The sequence below is a fragment of the Rissa tridactyla genome, chromosome 9, assembly GCF_028500815.1.
Source record: "Rissa tridactyla isolate bRisTri1 chromosome 9, bRisTri1.patW.cur.20221130, whole genome shotgun sequence".
Lineage (NCBI taxonomy): Eukaryota > Metazoa > Chordata > Aves > Charadriiformes > Laridae > Rissa > Rissa tridactyla.
Window position 1 is genome coordinate 37905582 of NC_071474.1, and position 25104 is coordinate 37930685.

At 36.8% G+C, this 25104-nt stretch overlaps 1 protein-coding gene across 7 annotated transcripts; it reads right to left on the minus strand.

Annotated features, from left to right (window-relative positions):
* Positions 1–715: 715 nt before the first annotated feature.
* On the minus strand, positions 716–20998 carry XIAP (X-linked inhibitor of apoptosis). Of its 7 annotated transcripts, none has more exons than XM_054214327.1 (8): positions 20884–20982; positions 18587–18712; positions 9476–10382; positions 7796–7895; positions 5928–6006; positions 5249–5282; positions 3679–3903; positions 716–2352 (listed from the first exon to the last, which is right to left on the minus strand). In XM_054214327.1, exons 3-8 carry the CDS (start codon positions 10347–10349, stop codon positions 2159–2161), a joined length of 1506 nt encoding a protein of 501 aa, XP_054070302.1. In that variant the 5' UTR covers positions 10350–10382; positions 18587–18712; positions 20884–20982; the 3' UTR covers positions 716–2158. The 7 variants fall into 7 exon arrangements, with proteins under 7 accessions (XP_054070302.1, XP_054070304.1, XP_054070303.1 ...); XM_054214329.1 differs by lacking the exon at positions 20884–20982 and adding an exon at positions 20466–20586; XM_054214328.1 differs by lacking the exon at positions 18587–18712 and having other exon boundaries at positions 20884–20998.
* Between the last annotated feature and the right edge of the window lie 4106 nt (positions 20999–25104).

Here is a 25104-nt window from a genome sequence, read left to right on the forward strand (position 1 = left end):
TCAGAGACTTTACATACTGTACTTCCATCCGAAGTCATCTCCTTACTAGGATTTAGTTTTCTAACCATTCTAAGTAAAATTTGGTCAATCTCTTTCCCGAAGAGGGCTTTGTCGAGCCACGTGCCGAGTTCTGCAGCCTGTAGGTTGGATCCGGCGCAGCCAGATAGTCTCTCGCGTGACTTCGGTCAAGGTTAGGTAACAAACCATCTGCTGAAGCAAGTCAGCAGAACACGGAAACTAAACGAGCTATTTCAGGCGAGATATACTGGCTCATAGGCAAACACCCATCCTTGAATTTCCCTTGAAAAGTAGAGAAAACCCTCCCTGTAAGGGAAAATGGGAGCTAGAGACAAGCCTGTCAGAGTTGCCCACCTGTATCTGTCCTGAAAAATCCCTGTGTGCATGAATTGTCTGAAACGCTAAACTCTTCACAAAGGCACAAAAAGGCAAAATAAAACCTTTCTCTGATGAATTCTTTATGAAGTTCTAGTCATGCTGTGTTCCTAAGAACAAATTTATGACAAAAAATATTTTGATTTTATAGTTAACAAAAGTTTATTTATACAAACAATAGATTTTATTTCCTTTCCGATTAAATATATTTGTTATACTTAATAACATTCAGGTTAAATTAATAACAGTTGGTTTACAAAACAAAAAAGCAAGAGAAAGCAACCTTCTGTTATGATTTTTGTTTTTGCATGTAAGAATCAAGTACGCTGATCAAGGAGCAACTGGGTTGCACTTTATTTTAAATACTCATAACATTACACCAGCATATAATCACAGCATATATTTAAAAAAATAGAAAAAGTATACATTAAATGTCTGTGTATTGGATTTAAAACTTTTATTACATGAAAAATTATACTCCATATATTCTATATTCTAAATCTATTAGTGTGTAGGACTCAAAGATAAAAATATATACACAAAATAAAATAGCAGCTTCACAAAATAAGGAAGTCACATGAAGTAGAGCGATCGTAAACCATCTGAATTTAAATGCAAAGCTATGATACTTTTTTAATTGGAAAACTGAGGATCAGTCCAGTAAGAAATAGTTTATTAAGTATTTTAAGGTGACTCTCACTGAAGATATATCAACTTTTTAATTTAAATGCTGCAAACTGACAAGAACAAAAATGAAAGATTTCTAACATTACTGGTGAATTCAAAAAAAAAAAAACACAAACGCATTTTGATGGAGATAGAGTTTAATCGTTTCTTACGAAACAATGGAAACAGACAGAAGCACTGCAAAGTATTAGCACATAAATGAGTTATGGTAATGCTAAGTGTTAAAAAAAATAAGGAAAAAAAAATCGAACAATGAACAAATTTTTGTATAGGGGGCAATTTAAAGTGAGATCGCTCCTTTCATGAAGGGCACAAGGTATGTAAAGTCTCCTTCATTTCTGTTTAGTTCTCTCTTAATATGAAATAATGAAATAAATGTACATTTTATACACAGAGGTATTTTTGTGAAAAATGGATGCCTAAAACCAGTTTACTGAAGTCAATTTATACATCTAACCCAGAGAAAAAAATAAATGGGGAGACAGGAATTATATATCAAAACAGACACTTAGGAAGTCGCAGTAGCAAACCTAAGGTGAAATATTGTAGCAGCAGGTTTACGTGTATTATCTGAATTACGTCACAACCAAAGTTACAGAAATAAGATAGCATTTCCAATCTTACACAACGTGCTTGAGAAGCTAAAAATCTCAGATATACTATACATGTATACAATAATTTTTTTAATTCACTTATTTACAAATTTTATCATCGGTCCAGACTCTTTATGCAACTGTATTTGCACAAACTTCAGTCACAGAGAGTCCTACCAAAGTGAAGCAAAGGAATGATCTATAAATAAAGCTTTGCATTACTTAGACCTTCCCAAATCAGGTCTATGAGCTGCAGTTACAGAATATATATAATTGCCTTTCAATATTGGTTTTTACATACAAAAAATTCACTTAAGGAAAATAATTTTTAAGATGTTAAAATGTATGTAAAGTTTAACAGCAGAAAAATATAAATACTGCCATATGATTACATCCTGGAATTAACGACATTTTTTACATTACATTACATGTATTTAAAGCAATAAAAAAAGTGAACGTTTGCATTCATAGTGCTGTACATTTCACTAATACATGAAAATTTCCTGTCTTTTCATGATATTTGCACGACACAGGGGGCATTCATGAAGTGCTTCAGCACATCCCTTACAGGCAACTAGGTGACCACAGGGAATGAGGACGACTGATATGTCTTTCGCCATACAGATTTTACAAAGCTTTTCTTCCTGCAAGCGTCTTAACTTCTCTTCAGTACTGAGATCTACGGAAAATAAACACATAAAAAGAAATTAACATACTTAGTACCACTGAATTTCTTTCCTTTTTTTTTTTTTCTTTACACACAAGGACAATGTTTTCTTTGCATGATTTAAAGGTCACACCTTTAAAAAGAAAAAAAATTACAAGAGATGGAAACCAAGCTGCAGCATGGAATCCTCTCTCATTTTTTTTTTTCCCTCCTGATCTCATTACATCTCCCAGGCCAATGCAAGCAGGGAATTCAGCTACCTGTGTTTGCAAGGCCTTGGAGTATCTACAGAATTTAGGATATTTCAATCAGGAACCAGTCTTTTCACAGACTTCCCACTGACAGCTTTCCCAAGACTTGTACAGAAGGTGAAAGAAAGGCTCGCCGATACTGGTTAAGTAATTTGGATTTTATTTTTTTTCCTCTACTAAAAGAGAGTTTCCCCAATGAAAAGAATGAGGATGTGATTTCCTTCCCTGCCTCTGTTTTCAAAATGTCCGTACTTCAAAAGCTTAATATTTGTAATAATTTTTGCGTTGTACATGAGCTCTTTATCATTCCAGTGTGCCCCATTTGAAAATGCAAACTTCAAAAGCCTTCCCCTGCCACTTGAGGAAAGCTCTGCACAGCCAACCATAAAAATCACGTCCATCTTCACTGCAAGTTCTTTTTCCCTCCATAATGTCCATTAAAAATCTTATGAAAAAGAGTGGGCTGGTAAGACCTCTGCCTATCAAGCAAACCAGATGGTCTTTTCCCTCTCTGTGAATTCACCCATACGCTTGTCTTAAACTATAAGTCTCCCGAGTTAGAAATCTTGGGTTTGGTCTATTTACAGAGTGCACCACAATGGCTTTTCTGAGCACAACTGCCATGTCCCGGCATAGCTGGAACACAAATAATTGAAAAGAAACACCATCTAGAAGTACACTTTTTCTTATTGCCCAAGAGTTCCCACATCTATAGTTCTTGCTTTTATTTTCAAACGCCCTTATCACAATAATTTTGGCTTTTTAGTTAGCATGTATATAACCTTTCCCAGAAGCACACTAGACTATTATTTCAATATCATACACTTTTGAGGTATTAATACTACTTATTTTATAGATGATATTTAGAAATGCTGCTACACTCAAATATTTTAAAACCCTCTTTGTTCAGCTTTTTTTTAATTCTAAAATTAAATCTCTTGAATTTTAAGTTACAGCACTGTAACTTGAATTTTAAGTTACAGCACTGTAACTTGAATTTTAAGTAAGACTTCGATCAGAGGGTAGAATAAACAGATAACAATAAGATACGTTTCACAGACTAAAGAGCCGATATGAAAGTACACACAGAGGTTTCGTAATTGAATAAGCTCATCTTGCTCAACTGGGATTTCATTTGGTTCTTCTTCCCTTGTATTTTCTTTCTGAGCACTTAAGTCTGCTACCAGATCCTCAACAGATGTGTGACTTTCTCCAGACATCTGCAATCTCTTTTCCATGGTGTTCCTAATCTCAGACAAACTGAAACCCATGTCTATGGCACTTTGTACCAAAGGATTCTGCAAGAGATCATCTAAAACAAAAAATTAAAAAAAAAAAACAACAACAAAACAACAAACAACAATTTAACAAGGATGAATCTGATTATTGGTCAGTATTCACTATAGTACTCTAAGACACCTTTTCAAATATCTAGCCAAAGGAACTCTATTTCTGATTTGAGAATTTTGCTAGTTGTAAAAAACGGTGTTATCCAAACACCCAAAACTGCAGATTTGAGATTTCTTCCATCCTAGCTTTCCCAGTCTCCCTTCATCTATTTATAATATAGAATTCCTCCTAGATTTGCTATTCAAATCAACTACTTCAACTTCTTAAATAAAATGTCATATATAATTACTATCACAAATTCCATAACTGAGTGTTAACTGAAATTCATCCAAAATTCCAAGGCACAAGGTACGTAAGTATTTGGTAACATTACATTAGTTTTAGTTCAGTTCAGGGAAGGAGAAAAAAAAATAATCACACATATGTTAAGAAAAAACAATAAATAATTTGGATTTACAAAAACAAAACACAGCACAATCAGCAAGCAAGTAAGCCCATTCATGGTAACACACCACACTACTATGGGAAACCATTTTCCAGTCTGTTGGAGCTCCCCCTTTCTCTTTTCAATGTAATTTTTTTAACACATTTGTTAACAGCGTGTCTTATTTCCAGTTCTTCTGTTACACGTAAATGACTAATTTCTTCTTTACTTAACAAGATTGTTCAAAGAGCAAAAGTTTAAACCTAATTTCCACTCTCATAAATGAGTAGTGTGTGAGAGATTTCTAAAATAGGTTCTGTGTAACCACTCTTACTAGCAACAGCTATCATTTCCCTAGGATCTGCCCGACTGTCTTCCTACTACCCCTTTAACTGTTTTGTCTTTTTATGCCTTGGTATTTGTGAAAAACATTGCAGGAATGTGTAATATTGGAACACATAACAAGCTATTTAAGCTTTCTCAGCTTCCTAGTCCTTGCCATTTAACAGCTCAACTCTTCCTGCCTCATGAAAAGCAACAATGATGTTTCATTTCAGTATTTTTTAACATCCATCCCACAGCACTCCTAATTCAATACCTGATGTATAGTTACTAGCTATAAAAATAAGAGTGCACCCTATATGTACTTTCTTTCATGGTTTACAATCTTTACTTTACAATATTTATGCAACCATGATTAGATTTCCCCTAAGAGAAATAACATTCATTCCGCAGTTCTTTAGAAGCAATGAAAAATATCATCCAACAATTTGCCTGTCATACTTTATTTTTAAAATTAACCGTTTTCTTTACTATACATGCAAATATGGATATTCCAAAATAGGCAGGGTTTATTTGGTTTGGGTTTTTTCTAAACAGATACCTTCAGGAAGTATTGTCCCTTCAGCAGCTTCTGTCTAAAAGTGAAACATAGAAAGACAAAATTACAATTCTGGAGAAAGTAGAAAGAAACCTATACAGTTACAAGACAGAAAAGAGCTATTTGATCTCAGTTATTTTATTGACTAAAACTATTAAATTTGCTCTGAACAACTGCAAAGGGATCAGTGTTTTGTTCTGTCTTTCATATTGTTTTAAATGTTCATTTTAACCCATCTTTGCTATAATCATACACATATAATCCTTAGTCTACTCAAGAATTCTAAAATAAAATTGGTTTTACTTTTTAGTGACTGCATACAATGCTCTACCAACAAGAAAAGAAAAATTATCTACTACACTTGAACAAGGAAATTGTTCATTGTAAACCTCAGGTTCCCAGGCTATAAGAAAAAAATAGCACTTGTTCAGTGCGAAATATCCAACATATGCAAAGTACCCTACCTGTGATCCATAATCCAACTAAGGAGAACTGTCAGATCTATAAACCCTGAATGACAGAACCAAAATACACTTCCATGTCTTTCACTTTCTGCCAATGAAAGAAGCAGCAGAACTAAATGACGGCCAGAAAATGAGAAGAGTAACTTCATATGAAAATTATGTTAAGATTGCTTTCTATTTTAACAAAATGATATTTGATTAATATGCAAGACACTTACTGTTGGATCACTACATCCACCTCTTAAGTGAACGTTATTTATAAATTCTATCCCCTTTTCCTTTCTCACAAATCTGCACCTATAAATGAAAATATTTAGTTATAATAAAACTGCATAAGCAGCAAACAAAGATTGACTACATAACTTCAGAAAGCTTTGATACATTTTCTACATCATACAGAATGCTTGCTTTTGATATCTGTAAATGTTTAGTCAACATCAGTAACTTCACTTAAACATTTCTAAAAACATCTTAATCATTTCAGCAGTACTTAACTTTTTTCACATTTTTGGTGAACCACAAAGCTAAAGAGTTGTTGGCCATGACAGCTGATGCCACAGGTTTATAAAAATACAGACTCCAATGAAAAACTAACATTATGTTAAAAGGTTGGTTCTTTTAGTCTTTTGCAATCAAAGAAAAGCAGTCACTGGTCAGACAGGTGCCTTACGTGCTTTCTTTCACTGTTTTCCAACCAGTCCTAGTCACTGGGCAGAGCTCTCCCCTACCAGAAGATTTAGGGAATGCCATAACTCCTCCACAACAGTTCTCTAGCTTCAGCAGTTAGTTCACCTTCATGGTGTCCTGTTCATGGACATAGGAAGCATGCCGTGAGACTGATCCACTGCCGCTGAAGTGGATGTGCAAACAACCCTCCCATATATGACAGTTAATGATCTGTGAGTAAGTAATTAAATCCGTCATAATTTAAGCAACCTAAAACCATATCAAACCCATGGAAGGAGGAGTGAAACGCAGCAAGACAATGCATCTTGACCATTCACTGCACCAAGCCAAAAACTTGGAATGGCATTTCTTTCAGAGCTTCCAGAGAGCCTTTCACCACAGAAGACAAACTTGGCAGCTAACGCATAAAAGACATTGATTTTATCAATGTTATACAAGTAACTAAGTATTTGAACTTTGACACCTTTTATCCATCCGTAAGAAACAATGAGTCATATGCTATTCCTCCTTTCCTCAAGACAGATTTTTAGACAAAATTGGCAATCTTTCTAAAAACTACTTCTGGGTCTGTAATCCGCAATCCTTTAAAATTATGCAGAAGTATGTTTTGAACTCAATACCACTACAGACTTTTTGTTTGCACCATGACAGAAGTTTTGTCATTTTGTATCCTGACATAAGTTACAAAATTTGGCATGTATGAAGCTATTAAAATAATGCTAAGAATGTAGCTCTTGGATAATGAGGAAAAAAAATAAATATCAGGTACGTATTCACAAAACTCCACGATTCTGCTAGCTGAGACATCAGTTAGATACAGAAACAGAAATCCTCCCTCCCCTTTAATAATTTCTACAAACAAACTGACAAACAAACAACACTGACTTACAGTTATTCAGAAGGCACAATTTGAGGACAACCTTTCAGAGTGATCACTTCTCATGAGTTTGTTGTGCCCTCAGCCTCTTGAGATTTAGTTCTCTTACCCACCCACTTCAGAGAACTCCCTCCTACCTCTCAAAGATGACATGTCCTCTTTTGAGGCCTCCAATATAACATTAAAGCATATGTCAATGGTCATACATATAATAAATAGCAGGACTACAGAAGGTAGAACAGATGGAAAAACAAAAATAAGGACCCCATGCAAAAATTTACTTAAAATCTTTTCTAATTATTGAAAAGGAAAAACATAAACCCTGGAAGATAACTGATATTCCTTTGGTGCCTACATGACAAAAATGAAAAAAGGAGGAAGTAGAGGAGGGCAACTAAAAAATAAATTAATTTCATAAATCTAAACAATGTTAAACCATAGTCAACCTTCTGAAACCTTTATTAGTATGCTCTGTAAATAAGGCTCAGACATGCAACAAGAAACCAGTAAAAAATACCTTACCCAGGAAACCATTTGGCATGTTGATCCCACGGGTCTTCATTTTCCTTCCATTCTTGCAATCCTCCACCACAGTGGAAACACACAACATGATCACCATTACCTGAGGAAACACATGACAAGAAAGTTACACATTTCTAGTAGGCATAATAATAAGTTTTCAACTAAAATGTTACATTATTAAGAAAAAATATTTATTTTATTGATTAGCAATTGTAACTAAAAAGAACTCAATTTTCAAGGAGGACATAATACATACAATTTGAAACAAATGTTTATGAGACTTGAGCTTAAAAAATACAAAGTAAGAGTCACATGAAATACTCCTGAATTTTATTTTAGCAAGTAATTATGAAGATAAAGACTGAAAGCTAAAAATAATCTATTATCAAATAGCTCAACCCACTGGTAAACAAACCATGAAGTAGTCTACCACAAAGAATTAAGGATGTTTACATGTCTTTTGGATCCTCCATTTCAGCATTAAGATTCATGGGCTCCATACAGCAGTAGCCTAACTGACTGAGGACATAGTAGGAGAAATTGCATTCTCTCTGTTCTAGCACTATGCCTACTGTAATCAAAGACTGCACCAGAAACTGTTTAGATATTGTGCTTATTGAAAGCAGGGGAGAAGGTACAAATAGATTTTTCCTGCAGAGATAAATAATTCTCAGGCCATAGGAAGTTTTCACAGAAGTCACTTGAACAGCCCTCGGGTCTGATAAGCTGGTGCCCATTTAGTGCACCTCCACAATACAGATCTCACTTGGCTGTGAGAAGCTCGGTACTTTTAGGAATACAAGAAGAAATCAATAAAAACAGTTCTACTGGGTACAAATATTGCCCATATATCACCCACACAATAATATATCAAAAGCTTTATTTATGGCCATAAGTAAAACAAATGGAATCAGGTTTAAAAGTTCTTCTGAGAGCTACTAAGAGAGAAACCAATTAAGAGGAGAGCAAGAAATTATCCCAGATAATCCCCTTTTCTTTGTGACCTAATAATAGCAACACTTTGCATTCAGCATCTCTCAGTGAAGAATTTCAAAGAGCTTTAATGGCACTGTTCAATTCAATCTAATTGGCAAACCAGTGCACAAAGATGTTGGAGTCTTATCCAAGTCAAATACTACATGGCTAAAAGCTCTTCCACTGGAGTCACTGTCTTCATAAAGCTTTTACAGTAGGTAGTAATGGTATTTGCTAGTTTCGGGTGTCTGAATGCTATGATAATGCATGTGATAAACATGTGTTAACTAAATAAAATGGCACACAGCCTGGATTGTCTTGTTCAAAGGGTTCTGTACAGCCACAAGCCCACTCCTGACACCTAAGGTAGATATCTGGAGGACACCACTTCATTTTTCAAAAAATATTAACCTCAATAATTGTCATTGTGGAAGATGTATTATGAGGGTTTTAGCAGGCGAGGAAAATACACTTTGATATTTTACTGTAAAAAGGAATTTATGACCAAGTTTATATTTTGCTATTAAAAATACTTGATATAATGCATATTATCTTACACAAGAACTATGAAAAGTAGTTTACAGAGTAAGGAAATTCTGGCAAATCATTCTGTATTAGAATAAAAAAATGGTTATTTTGTCGTAACAAGACACTCATATAATATTTCTTTGTACAAAATATTAGCCATTTTAAGGTCTGGCTTACCTATGCTATAGAACCCAGCTTCAGCAAGTTGCTCCTTGTCAACAGGATAGATCCAAGTTAAAAACGTTTGTAAACGTCTTCCATATTCTGCCATAGATGGATTCCTTGGATACTGTGCGCTGTTCAGACCACTTCTCCCAAGCTCAGCGGAAACAGATTCACTTGGAACATTTCCAACATCCCGGCCCAGGACGAAAAAGCATTTGGGAAAATGCCTCTTATGTTCTGACCAAGCTCTGTCACTGGGTTCCCACTGTTTCAGTTTTCCACCACAACAAAAACATGCCACTTGATCACCAACACCCGTATAATAGAATCCAGCATTAGCTAATTCCTTTGGTGTCAACTGGACATTGAGGGGCCACTTGTGAAAAGACTTCAATCTTGCTTCTTCACTGCACATAGCAGGGTTTTTAGGATACAAATTATCTGACATATCCACAACCTGCCTAGTTCTCAAAAGATAATCTGCCTCCAGATCAGATGGGTCATCCAGGGCACAGGGGAGGGCTGAATTGCTGGAACCATTTTCAGTTCTATGCTGGTAGTTCTGGGCGTCAGGATGTCTCTTATTTTCCAGAAAAGTAGATTCAGTAATAAATTTGCAATGTGGGGAAAGGTTTTTGTGTCTCTCAACTGCAGAATCCCCCAGTGCCCATCCTTCAATAGTTTTATGGCAACTGAAGCACTTCACTTTGTCACCCTCTCCAGTATAAACAAAACCAGCTCGTGCTAGTGCTAATGCTGAAACCGGACAGTCAAGTGGAAATTCAACAAAAGTTCCTAGTCGGTAGTGTTCCTGTGCCCATTCCTGGTCATGGTCAGTGTCTGGAGAGGCACAAGCTTCCGAGTTATCTGGGCCATTACACGTCATCTCTTTGTAAATAGGGCTCTCCCTTCAGATTTCCTAAACAAAGAATAAATGTTTTAATTTCACAGACAGAAGAACAGATCATACGCATATGCACGCCTGGAAACTGGCTAAATTAAACTAGCTATCCTTTATGTACTAAAATAATGTCTCTTCCCTCACATCTCACCCTTGCCTGCTTCCTGTGCCACACAGGGGCAAACAGCAAAACATTAAAAACAAAACAAAATAAAAAAAGCTGTAAAGAAAGGCAGAAAGATCATGAAGTTTTATAGGCCAATAAAAATATACCTGGAAAACACACAGGTTTATACACTTAGAGCTTTAAAAGCACGTTCTACTTCTTAACAAGCATTGGAAGAATGAAATCAACAAAATATTTAACAAAAGCTCGGCACAAAACTCTGCCAAAAGGCTTATGAACCTGAAATACAGAGTTATTGAATTTAAAATACTGATCTAAACCAGACCACAACTGCGAGATTTTACAGCCCAGTTCTGAAACACAACTATCTTTATTTTCCCCCATATTAAGGCCATGACTGCCAAACCCATTACAGATGGGCAACAACTGGTAAAACCATCATCAAAAGAACAAAAACCTTTGGACTCATGTTATATTGTAGAGACATATATCTCAGTTTTCCTTTTAGCAAAATATCTCATGAAATAAACTATCAGATGTTTCACTGGGGTATTTTACCAAAATGCTGTGCTTTGCTTTTAAGATCAGTGTCTTGGACTACCCAGCCACGAGTGTTCATGCTCAGCACATTGCTTCCACACTTTCCCATGCCCTGCCTACACTCTATCAAAAGTTCCTGCGCCTCTGCCCTCACCTCAGCTTTTCCTCCCTTCAGGAATGTCATTCTCCTTACCACCTGTCCCACATTCCTATTGCTGCCTACACTTTTCCAGGGTGAGTACCAACTGCTAGTCCTGCCCCGCACCCTTCTGTGCCAGAAGGCTGCTAAGAGCACTCAGACAACCCCTTTTTTCACAAGGATGAAAGAAAACAACTTGGTTCCCGCAGGTCCTGTGCAAGAACCACAAACAAACACAGTCATCACCTTCATCCCAAGATGGATGAAGTCAGGCAACAGTAAAAATTCATCCATCATCCTGACAAGTGCAGTGATATTATTGACTTAGAAAGTCTTGGGCAAAACACAGGATACTGCTGAAACACATCTCAAACTTACTCCTTTATGAAGTGGTAAATTAAATTATTATGAGAATGCCCAAATGGACTTCTTAGCACAAAGCAATAATAATTCAGCAATTGGCAAAAATAAATGCATATAAGGAAGAATAGACTATGTATTTATTTGAACAAGTGTCCTCCCCCATTTTATATATGGATCCTGAAATGTATCAATGTCCAGTCCTCACCTTTTTAAGGTAGGCCATCAGACAAAAATTCAGCTTCCTCAACATGTGCATTAGTATTGATTATACTTTCTGTGAGGTCAATGCAGATATTATAGTTATAATAATTGCTTATATAATAGCAGATTGAGATTCTACAGCACAGACAAAACCTTTTTTAAAGTTCAGAAGAGGAAGGGGAAAATTAAAATGACTATGCGTTGCAGGATCGCTGCATCCTTTGCCAAAATGACAAAGATAATTAACCTATAAGCAGGTTGAGAAAACATGACGTTAGAGACCCAGCATGCTTGCTTCGGGTAATCATGGACACAAGACTACTTCTGAGCACCAGCTTTAATTCCTTCTCTAAGTCAGTTCGTGACTAACGTAATGATACTAGAAATTATTCTGTGGTTTTTAAAAATAGCTTTTCAAAAATAGCTTCTAAATAAATTGCATGGACTGACCTACAAAGCTGACCTATATGCTTGTTTTGACTTTGAAGGGCAAAAAAAATTAAATCAGTAATAGTAATATGAATCATGTAGTAATATGTGTAGAATCAGTGTAACAATATGAAAGCTGTCACAATACTTTTTTTTTTTAATGTATACATATATTGAAAACAATTAATTTTTGTAAAAAAGTTTAAAAGTTCACATTTGTTTCCTTTCAAAACATTATTTAAAATCCTCTAGGACTGTTTCTGTAAAGATCTCAAGTGACCTTATGGATCTATCACTACAACACTGCATTCATAAAATACTTTGTATTACTCAAATACTGTTACATGCATACTAATTTTCTTATCTGCATGCTTAAAAGACTTTCTAGAAGAAAGCAAACAAAGCCTACCACACATCCTTCAGAGACTCCTCTTCAAAAAGCCCATTGAAAAAAACAAAACAAATGCATATGCTTTCAATGCATGAATAGCAATATACCTTCATTTCTATTTTACTTATTTCTCTGTAAGTTCAGAAACGGTGAAAAACCAACTCATCCTATTAAATTTTTACTTTTTTGGTTTATATTTACTTTAAAATCAGAATAGAGTTTCTAAATCCCCTTTTGATCTGTTGCATACAAAATAACTGTGGCAAATCAGACAATCTACTCAGCCATTCTCTGTAATTTGCCCTCCCTGTCCTCAGTGAAATCAGGGGTAGAGACAGACAAAGGTTCAAGTCTAACAGATCTCAAGAATTTACTGAAGACACAAAGATCACCCTTGGTTTGTGCTTTTTTGTTCCTTATGCTATATGGGGTGACCACATACTACAATGATGACTATGACAGACGAAGTTAAAAGCCATTTAAGAGTCAGAATTAATTATGCCCCCACTTCTCATAAACTAACTACAAGTTCTGTTTTAAGCACCACTTAACTGCTCCGTTATCAAAACTCATCTTAAAATATGCCATTCTTAAAAAGAAAACTGATACAGCAGTATCATATGCATAAAGAATAAAAAAATAGATTAATGTATACCAGATGCATATATATACATATACATAAAACTTCCTTATAACATGAATGCACTGCTTACAGTAAGTCATTATTTTTCATAAGCTAAAGAAGATATTTTACCAAAGCAATCTAAACAAATATTGTATCTTAAGTAAGACCCAGATTCTCCAGTGCCCCCGGACAGATATGATCTTCAAATCATTTTTATACTGCATGAGCAAGCCTGGGTCTTGCAGTACTTCTCTGGACCCTTTTACTAAAGCTCTCCCCCCCGCAAGATCAGAAAATTTAAGAAACCTCATAACATTTTTTTTTTTAGTAAATAAGCTGTAAGTTCAAAAAATTTTTTTAATTCATGCAATTAGTAAACATCTACTTTTTAGATCATTTTATTCCAAAGACCCCACTTCTTTTGAAGCAGACTGTTTTCAGAGTGTCTATAAACATGTAACATTTAATTGTGCATTTTCTCCTCTTCTCCCAAAATAACTTCTCACCTTTAAAAATACAGGCTGCAAAACTCAAAATATCATGTAGGTGGTGTGTCTCATACATGACAGACTTTTCTAACAGGAATAACAGAATGAGCTTTAAATTATTACTTAAACCAGTTTGTACTAGTTGTATTCCGCTTACTCTGTTGATCCTCTTGGTGTTTCCCAGGAAGACGTGTGTGTGTTTTAATGACACTAAGGAACTGAGAAGGAGACATTTGAGCAAAGACACAAAGAGGGAAAGAAGAGGATCAAAGACTAAACTGAAACATTAGAAATCAGGATGAAGATGATTTTCCATTAACGGAGATGTTCTTTTTCAATTTTATGATTACTTATAATAACTGTGGATGCTAGGCAAAAATAAATTAACAGAGCTACCTAAAATCCAGTATCCGTGCCACCCCCAACTGCCTTTCAGCCAGATATAACAGTGGTATCTGAAGCAGGAAAAAAATATCTTTATGTATTGTACTGGAAGTTCTAACAATTGAGGGAAAATATAATTGAAAGTAAGCGTTAGGATAAAACTAAAAAAAAATAATCTATACATAATGCATTCATCACGCAGAACATTGAGATTAGCAGCTTTATTCTTTCAAACAGTTTTTTTCTACAGTGCTATGAATACTTCAATACTTCTTCTGCTAACACAGGGAATAAAAAAAAAATAATATGAAGTAACTGTTTCAAATTATATCAAGCACTTTATTTAATCTTAAATCTTTTGGAGCAGAAAGATTCAACCATCATTCTAGAAGTCTCTCATAACCATGTCTAAATAGTGCAAGGACAGAAGCAGGACAAATCCCTCACAGGTATCTGCTAGCTTTAACAACACTCCATCCATGTTATGAAGCCCTTTCCTTACGACAGCCCCTCTAAACATAATTGCTTTACATTTCAGTATAATTTTATCTAAGAGAAAAAGATATAAACGTATTTATTAAGCATTGAGACAAGCTCTTCTTCTGTCTAAGTACTGCTTTAAATACATTAGTACTACTTTAAACGCAACATCAGGTTCAATTATTTCTATTTCAAACAACTGTTAAAAGCAACTGTTCTAAGTGTAAAATTAAAACTAACTTAGGAATAGTATTTCTACACAGGTATTTTAAGAGTTGCCTTATTCCAACTGACAGGATTAATGATTTAGAACAATATCCTGCACCATAACAGCACTCAAACGTTAACTGCAGAAGAAAAATAACTGAAGGTAAATTTTTGAATGATTTATGGCTGAGAAACGTCAATTCATAAAAAGCAGCCAACTAAGACATGTACACAAGACTTTACGATACATACCAGCAGCAAAGCCGAGTTCAGAGAGTATACTTTATGCATACGGAAGTTAATTAAGCCTTTCTGCACAGATTTAATTAAGTAGAAGGTCCAGAAATGTTGAAGTGCATCTTCACTTTTTAAAATCATGAGATTTTTTAAGTATTATTGAAGCACTAAATATCTTCTTATATATGTAGTATGTAAACAAAGCCTATTTTAGCCTGGAAGACTTCGAGAAGCTGAGCCACGTTTAATCCTGCTTTTAAATATCTGAAGGTATTTGTCAGAAGACACCTCCCACTTTCAAGCTAAAGTACCGATTTATATAGTCTATTGATTACGTTTCAGAAGAAAAAATAAAGACAAGAATCCATAGCAAAAACGTTAACTTATGCAAAATGCAAAATTGTACATTGTAGTTTTGCAAGCCAAACATGTTCAATTAATGTTTAAAAATATTAAAAGGTGTGATTTTATGCAGAAATATATCCTCATTGCAATACTTTGAGCTGAAATGCTTCAAAGGAAAAGTACAGAACCCGCTTTTCTCTTTTAAGTATATTTTATTAGACATTATTATTTCCATCTTTAATCCTAAAACAGATTGGCATTATAAGGAGTTATTTTTAATTCTTCCACGACAGGCATGGCAGTAACCTCCAAGTCATAAACCTTCTTGCACAGCCTCATGTTCCTGACCAAAGGGTACATAAACATGGAGCTTCTACTGCTTGACATGCTGACTATGAGTGCAATGTTAGTGTATATTGTTGACTGAATTTTGAAATGTGAGAGTAGTGCACCAAGTAAATATCAAACAGAACATACTGTACCAGCTGACACACAGATTATGCATATGTCACTTCACTGAATTTCACTTTGTGCCTGCTCAGCTGCAATTAGATCAAGGAAGGTGCATGCTGCTAACTGAAAGCGCACTTTTAAAGATTAAAACCACAAGATGCATAGGATTTATTTAAACAGTGTTTACAAATCTTAGCATAGTTACATATAAGTATCAGTAGCCATTTTAAAAAAATTCAGCTTACAGATTTTTTTTTATTTTATAAAGAGGGTATGTATCTACACGCCGCCTCTTGATTCAGTGCCAAAGCTTACATAAATCCATCAGCTCAGCTTCATCTGTCTGTTTTTCAAAGACTCTACTTACTTCCTATGATGATAAACCCTGATGGGAAGCTCAGTCAGCTGCTCAAGGTTATAATAGGCTGTTAGATCCTCCTAATTCTTGATTACAGTCACAAAGACTTTTACACTCTTTGCATCTTAGAAATAAATATAATGATGCCAATAGAAACGTACTATTTTGAGAATGATTTTCATATTGTATTTTTCTTAAGTCATATGGGTATGGAATAGAGAAATAAACAAGAAGAATGGATTCATGGCAGTGCTCTCAGTAGGTAAGGGTAGAACAAATTTGCATCTGCCAAGGGCAGAGGAAAAAAATATTCTTTTTGTGAAGTTGCAAGATAAACGTCTTCAGAAGAGCTTTAGCTGTATGTGTGAGAAGGAAAGAGTAAATACTAGCCACCCTAGAAAAAGCTGGCATCCTGTAGCCTAAGTACATGGTCCTACAGAGATGTCAAAAGTCAAACATAAGACATAATCAATTACAGCCATTAATGAATGTATAAATCAGTGTTATCCAAAGTGATCAAGAAAGAAGAAGGACTAAAGGTCTGGAGAAAACAATTTTAGCTGTACCAAACCTTGCTAAGTGTTTAGCAGAGAGCAAAATGTAAAAGAGATGTCAGCATTTTTAATTTGGACACAGGAAAACCTATCTAAAGCAAAGGTTTAGTTCTGACAGCTGCTGCCACTGAAATTAATTGCCTACAGATGACAGACTAAACTTTCAGAACTTTTCTCTCTAATAGAAAACATCTTGGAAGTTGTATTTAATACAACTTGAAGCGTACTTCCATCCATAAAGTGTACCAATACATTTTGGGGGACATGCAAGTTATGCAGTTCCTACCCTCCTAAAAGTAGAAATGACAAACTACTTTTGTTAACTATGAAGTGGATGAGCTAAATAATAATAATAAAAAAGTTTAAATCTGTGATTATAAAGTATATCACTATAGAAATGTAAATGCTAAAAGTTGAGTTACTGCTGTTTTGGTTAAGAAACAAAAAAAATATCCAGTCAATGGGGGTATATTAAGTAGAATAGCCAGTAGGAAAAAATGCCTAGCAAAACTTGCATCACCCTGAGACATATCTCCTTTCTTCAGTGTCAGCCGTGCTCCCGCTTTTAGTGCTACATCCTTTTACAAATCATTCAAACTTATAGTTGAAGAAAAAGATGGAAAAAGAGGGAGTCTTTCATCAAGGAGACATAAAGATATAGGACTTTAGCTACCGCAACACAATTAATGCCACTGCAAAACTGCTCAATCTTCTTGTTTCTAAAGAAAGAAGTTGTAAAACCAGACAAGTACAGAGAGCCCATCTCCTCCTGCCTCGCCCACTGGTAAGGGTGTTTGCTTCCACCCAGCTAATACTCCTGACCACGCCAGTGCCTCTTAGTTCATTATTATCACTCATTTATCTGCAGCCAGATGCAGAAGCAGCATCATGATGCTTTCTGGTATCACTAGCATGAATGTTTCACCATTAAAGAATGAGGTGAATTTGTATATATATTTTTACTGTTTTATAGATATACACACACAACTCATCATCTTGTAAACTTCAAAAACTCTCTTGAATTATCCTCTATATTCTAGTTTTTCAATTGCCAGGAAATTGGGATGACTTGGAGATAAGTTCTAATTATAATATTGCACCAAAAGTGAAATATGAAAGTTGCACCTGTTGAAAACACTCTGCTTGCCTTTCTATTTAATAAGAAACTCACCAAAACGTACAAGAGGAAAGACAATGAACTGCAAAACATGCAGAGGTTCATTTTATGTTTCATATGATAGGAGTGACATTGTTCACGGAGGCTGGCTTCTCAACTTCAACGGGATCCTATTAAGCAAGTTTTAAAATAGAACCTGCTCTCTAGTAAAGATGATTTTGGATAGTCATCAAGTCCAAAATTAACACAGAAGGCACACAGGTTCTCTTGCAACAATTTTCAGTTATACGCTTACAGTATTACCATTTCCATTTCTAAAAAAGGAAATGCTCCCAAATTTAGATGCGTAGAATCGTCTCCCATGAAATGAACTTCTGTCCCTTCCTCACCCTCTCAAAAGTACAGCACCATATGGGAGGCTAAAAGTCTTACTGATGGTGTCAGCTTGACAACTAATCAAGGAGAGAAAAGGCAAGAGCAAATATTCCGTGGCATAGTTAGAGCTATTATGAATTATCACCAGCTAATATTCTAGCATTCCAGGTCCTGAAGGACAATCCAATTTAAGTTCTGCAGCATGCCTTCTTCAGTCTTTACATATTTTCAACATTCACCTTTTTATGTTCAAAAGTCTTGCTATTTCTGGAGTCTGACTTTCAATCATCACATTCGGAATATTTTGCATTAGAACTCCACAAGACAGATCACATGCTATGAAAAATACAAAGCAGCAAAAGACTGTATGCTGTTAACTCCTGAAAAAAAAAACGCAAAGGGTACTTACAATAGTTTTTCCCTAAGAAATTAGTATCCAATCAGACCAAGTTTAGTAATACATTAATCAAAACAGATACTGGTTTCATCTCTATTTTCCCACCAATCTTTAGAACAAACACCAATATTTACATTCCTGTTGGTAGAAAAAACAATGGTTAAAAAATTTCTTTTTCATATAACTTTAAGCACAGTTTACAAAGGCACAACTCCAAAACTAGGATTAAAAAAAAAAAAATAATTAAAATTCTATGCTTTGGCCAAGAAATCCAAATAAAATATATTCTAAAATTGAAAGAGTCTGAAATCCAGGAAAGTCTGAAATCCAGATATTTTACTGAAACTAGCAAGGGACATAATATTGGGGAGACTCCAGAAGATCCAAAGAGGGCAAAACAAAGTCGTGGAATTAACAACTAGAGGGCAGCAAAAAGGAGAACGACTGTAACAGCACACAGAATAAGGTCCAATAAACCAGCCTTCTCTTCTCTCTCCTAGGAAATTCTGCATCTGATTATAAATTGGATTTTCTGAAACTCTTCAGCTCCCTGTGGATGTCTCACCCACCCTGGCAGGATAGCAACAGAAGTAGACGCACTATCACAGGTACACAGGAGCCTGAAGTGAAATCCATCTTCATACTTCAAAAACCAAAATATGAACACATATTTTCTTACTATTGTGATAACAAATGCAAGTCTGCCTTGTATCAGTAGGAGCAGTAAAAAAAACAAAACACCACAACCAAACAACAACCCTCATCAGAATTCTTTCACTTTTGCTGCTGGTTACAAAGGGCGAGGTCAGAGGAGGTACAGAACAATCATTAACTTGTTCCTTTGCCCTTCTTGGCCAATGCTGTAGGTGCCAAGTTTTCTACAGAAAGTTGGGTGTTCTTTAAAGGGCCTCAAAGAAAAAGTCAAAGCAATCAAGTAGATAGCAAACTGAAGCACTTAGGAAAATGAAAAATATCCAAATAAAAGCTTAATCAACAAATTCATCACATGAAAACTTGCTTTCTTCGAGAGAATACTTCACTGTTGTCTTCTCTGTTATGTTGTGATTTATTTCACAATAAACAAAGCGTAGATTAAGTTAATGTATATCCTACTGTTCTTTGTTAAAGTATTACATTGAAAAAAAAAGTATTTGACAAAAAAGTAATTTTTTCCCCCAGTTGGTTGCTTTTCCTTCCAAATTGGTCTACTGTAAGATCTTGTAGTTTCTAAACATTCATTTAAGAAACAAAAACTTCCCACTTAGCTATATGAAGTACTAAAACTGCAACGTATGATTGAAGCAATGAAGGGATAATGAAGCAGTTCTGCAAGAGTATCTAAAGGCAGTTTCAAGATTAAATTTATGTTTTTTAGCAGATGCAAATTAGTAACAATTAAAAGGAACAGAAATTATCAAGACTAAGAATAGTTCTTATACCCATTTATAGGGCTTCTACCAGGAAGACAGGCGCATCAGAGAGACCGTGGTACAGAAACAGAAATATACTAACTGTTAAAGAGAAACCGATCAGCATACATACATAGGCATTGTGCAAAAGAGAACTGCTTAAACTGAAATCTGAATTACAGCTGAAAAAAACATGATCCGAGTGATCTTCCTCCTGCAGAATTCTTAATAACTACCAAATTCTTACCGTCAAAAACCTGAACAAACTGCATTTTTATTAAGGAGAAGCAGAAAGGGCATTCTAGAAAGTGATGGGTCTGTTAGAAAAAAAACACAAGCAAACACAAAAAACAAGAAAAAAAAAGAGTGGGCAGAAGGGAGATAAGACAATATTCAAATATGTCAAAAGAACCAAAGACGACCACAAAACCGCATATTAGCATAGTAAATTTTTTCTTTTACTGCCGTAAAGAGAGCACAACCTGAAACGTTCTATTCAGAGGAAAGTCTCTTGCGGACCTCCAAGCCGCAGGGATGGCAGACCCGTCCGCGGGGCGGCGGGCTCCGGGAGGGGGCTCAGCCTGGCCTGGGGGGGCGGGCCCGGCCCGGCCGCTCCGGCAGCTCACGGCGGAGGGGGCGCGCCCCGTTCCCATGGCAACGCCTTCCCCGTAGCCCTGGAGAGGCCGGGACAGCGGCGCCCCCGCCAGCCCCCGGCACCGTCTGCCTGAGGAGCGGGAGGGCCCCAGGCAGCGCGAAATGACCGAGCCCCCTGCCCTGCGCGGGGAGCCCCGTCGAGCTCCCCGGGGCAGCGAGAGCCGCCAGAGCGGGCGGCCGGGGAGCGCATCCCACCCTCTGCTCGGGGGTACCGACGGCCATGGCCACGCCCGCCTGACAACTCACCGCGCTGCGTCCCTCTCTTTGCCGGCACCGTCTGCGGAGTCCGCTCCAAGGCCGGCACACGCCGAGAAAATGGCGGCTCCCGGCAGCCTCTCCGCGGCTCGGAGGCGAGGTGGGAGGGAGCAGCGCCCCCTGGCGGGCTGGGGGTGCGCGGCAGGCCAGCGCGCGCCGGCGGAGGGCGGCATGCAGCGGCAGCGGCGGGAAACGCAGGCCGGCAAGCGCAGAGCGGCAGCGCCGCCGCCTCAGCCCCGTCGCCTTCTCCATCCCCTCAGCGCCTCGCTCCTTCTCCTTCTCCGTCCCCTCAGCGCCTAAACTCCGTCCCCTTCTCCGTCCCCTCAGCGTCTCAGCTCCTTCCGCTTCTCCGTCCCCTCAGCTCCTTCCGCTTCTCCGTCCCCTCAGCGCTTCAGCTCCGTCCCCTTCTCTGCCCCCTCAGCGCCTCAGCTGCTTCCCCTTCTCCATCTCCTCAGCGCCGCAGCTCTCACCGCGCCCCGGCTCCGCGCCGCCCTTGCCTGGCCGGAGACTCCCTCTCCTCCCTCAGCATCTCGACCAGCCCCCTTCATTTCACACCGTCTTCTCCAGACGGTTTCTGGTCTGGAGCACGGTAATCCCAGCGCTCTCCTCGCTCTCACCCCTTGTCCCCGCAATTACGGCTTGTTATGATTTAAATCTATTAAACACAGGGCAGTGCAATTGGGAGGGGAGCTCCCAGGCGGGTCTGCTGCCTGCAGGGCTCTGTGAAGTCTCATGGATGCTGTCGCTGGCCAACTGACAAGATCAATACTAATAAAGTCACCAGTTTGACCTAAATAAGGTGTGGTTCCTAAGAAGCAGCTTGGCTCAAAGATTGCATGACAGTGCAGTTATTTATTCTGAAATTTATAGACTTCTCTCAACTGGCTGCCTAAGGGAATTGAGGAATGACCTACCAGATGCTGATCATCTAAGTACTCACGGAAGATGTGAGATGCCTACAGGCGATGCCTCTCAGTACAGCTTCGGCTGTATTATAGTTGTTTCTTAATCTTTGCTCATAAATCATGGGGATATTAAAGCAAAGCAGGTAGTGCTACTTATTAAAAAAGTTTGCCAGGGACTGGCCTTTTTTTTTTCTTTCTTCAGATTTTGTTCTCACTAGCTATTTCAGGTATTTGGACTAGAATTTTCCAAACCAGACATAAACCTCAGGCCATTTCCTTTGGTAGTTGTAACCAAAATCACCTAATCATTTTCAAGACTAAGATGGTTGTTGTGCCATGTTAAAATATTCCACTAACCATTTTCTCTTTTTGAGAAACTCAGGTGCTCTCATGATTGATCCAACAAATTTTAATGTAGCCAAGATACTTGGCTTTACACAGGGGACCTGCTTCCTGCTATCCTCAAGAAAAGTCAGCTACTGGGAGAAACGTTCTCAAACTTTGTTGGTTTTCCCATTGTGCATATGATGAGTGGCGACTTACTGTTTTCGAATGTTACATCTCTGAAGACTTGTGGCAGATAGTTTGGGACATTTTCAGGAGAAGCAGTCTAATTATGCAGTGTGCCAGAATGTTTGCAGATGCCAGAGCTTAGACTGAAAGCCCTTTTGGATAGGATTGTTTCTCACCTTATGTTGTCCAGCATCTACTAAGACCCCAATTGGATTCAAAGATTCTACTTATTATATTTAACTATAGTGACTTCCATTACCATAAGTAACGAAATAGTAAAAAACTCCCTTTGGTTGAATAAAAAAAAATCATAATGACTATTCAGTAATCAACAACAATACTTAATAACTTAGGATGCAAGTCCACCTACTACTCGCTCTTCATTCAAAAAGAATGACCCACACAACATAAAATGTAACATTTACTGATGCAGCCTAATGGTGACACTGAGCCTATAAGAAATAAACAAAAGACTTCCCTGACCTAAAGGAAATATAGTTCAAAAGGTCCGAGACTTTTGAAATACACTGAGACTAATGAAACACTCTTAGAAAATATACTATTACAGACAGGTTCTTGTTAATATTTCTCTTAAAGAAAGCAACAATTTGACTGCAGTGCTATAAACTTTTTGTAATTTGATAATGCAAAGCTGTGATTACGTCCATGATTGACTTTAGGCAAAGTCATCTACTTAGGTTACAATCTATCTTAAGTCCTGTAGTTCTAAGTTCACTTGTTGTTCTGCAAAAATAATAATAAAAAAATATTTTACAGTGGCTTTTAAAAGTAATTGTATCCTTAAGACTTGTTTCCATCCTTCCGGCATCTGGTGAGGTTACTATTCTCCTTCATGAGAATAAATAACTTTTTCCAGTCCCACAGCGGTAATGGGTTGGACAATTTCTCAGAGGTCTGGCACTTCTCTCAATTTGAAACCTTCAGGGTATTTGTACAGAGTAAAAACAAGAAATGGAGTCATTTCTAAATAAGAAAACTATACTGAAAATGCAGACCATTTTTCAGGGAAATACTACAAAATTATTATTTAAGTATTTCAGGGATGTTCTTTAATGTAAACAGAGATAGCCTCAAGAAATGTGCTATGGAAACAAATCACTTTAGACACACAATTGACTGAAATTTTAAAACACACCTCTGAAATATTCTAAATCTCTCTAGTCTCTTCTGTAATGCATGCATATACCATTTTTCTTTTCTCATTTGTATTCTCTGTTTCCTTAAGAGAAAAAATAATACGTAAAAGCCTTGAGTATTACTGGGAATATTTGTGTGAGCCAGACAGAATTTGGTTGCCTAAAAATGCCAAGATGATAACTGTACATGTTTTACTGTCTGAGAAAGAGCTCTATTGCAGTAGTGAAAGTCACATCAATCTAAACTCATTTCACATCAGTTCAAAGCAAGATCATTTATTTAAGGATCTTTGGCATAATATGACACAGTAAGAGGTTTGTACCTTAACACTGCAATGTGAACATGAATATTTAATCTTATAAATCCTTGTCACACCACATTATTAATACATTCATTAGCAATGATTTTCACAAAGGCCATTGCTCTGTTGATGTTCTGATACTTTTCCGAATGAAGCAGATTGTTTTTATAGATCACAAGGTGCTTTTACAGTGACCCACTTACAGGTTTTGATGTCTAAATTGAAAACTTTGGTAAAAGAAACCCAAAAAGTTCTAGCACCAGTACCTAGAAGAACTAGAAGATGAGAAAACATAATGGAAAAGAAAAATATCGGCTATAAGGACTGTAGTGTTCACAAAGTGTTTATTTTCTAAGCAAGCTAGTTCTTTGTCTTCTGTTGAATTTAACCAACTTAAAGTTCAGTTTGAATAAAGTTCTGAATCACTCACTAGAATTGTAAGCCAAAGAGTACAGTCGTACTGGAAAGCCAACACAATGCCTTTGATGACCCAACAGCATTAAAACTAATTGTATTACTTCAAAGTACTTTTTATTGCAGATAGAATTGTACAATGGTGGTATCTGAGCTACAGGGAGGGAGTCATTAAACTTTGAAGAAAATTTCAAGCAATATCTTCGTCAAGACAAACTGGAGGTAGACGAATGTTCATATGTGCTGTATTCCCTCTTTCATTTGAAATGGAATGAACAAAATTGTTACTAAAGTTTGTTGAGTAGTCTGTATTAAAACAAAAAATTTAGCTTACTGACTTCACTGAGCTTTACCATCAGCTTTTTTGTGGAAGGACTTGTAGCCACTACATTATGGACATTAACTGACCACAAAGCAATTCCATGCTTTGAGTATCTTAGTCTTAGTCTTGTATTTTATTCTCAGATAAATTGAAGAAAAAAAAAGAACTAAAATTTTACAGAGATGCAAAGAACCTTCAGCGAGATAAAGAAATGCCTCTCTCAATCTGATTTATATGCTTTGTTAAATCATAATCAATCAATATGGAAAATCATCTTACTGCGTAGAAGTGTACATATGCATGTGCACATTGTGGTTTCTGTAGTGCTCTGCTCCTGCATGATGGACCATATTGTAATTTTCCAGCTCATGTAATTTATGCTATGAACACGTAAAGAAACAAGCCAGTTAGCTTGAAAAGTAGATGCTACATAGCATACATGGTGATAGCTTACACACTGTCCTCCCAAGCCCAGTGCTGCACGCTGGAATTGTATTCATTTCTTCTACTCTGCGAAGTAATTTGTTATATATTTATACATAGGGTCGATTTAAACTGCTGTTCTGCATTAAAAATGTCATTTAAAAAATAAACATGAG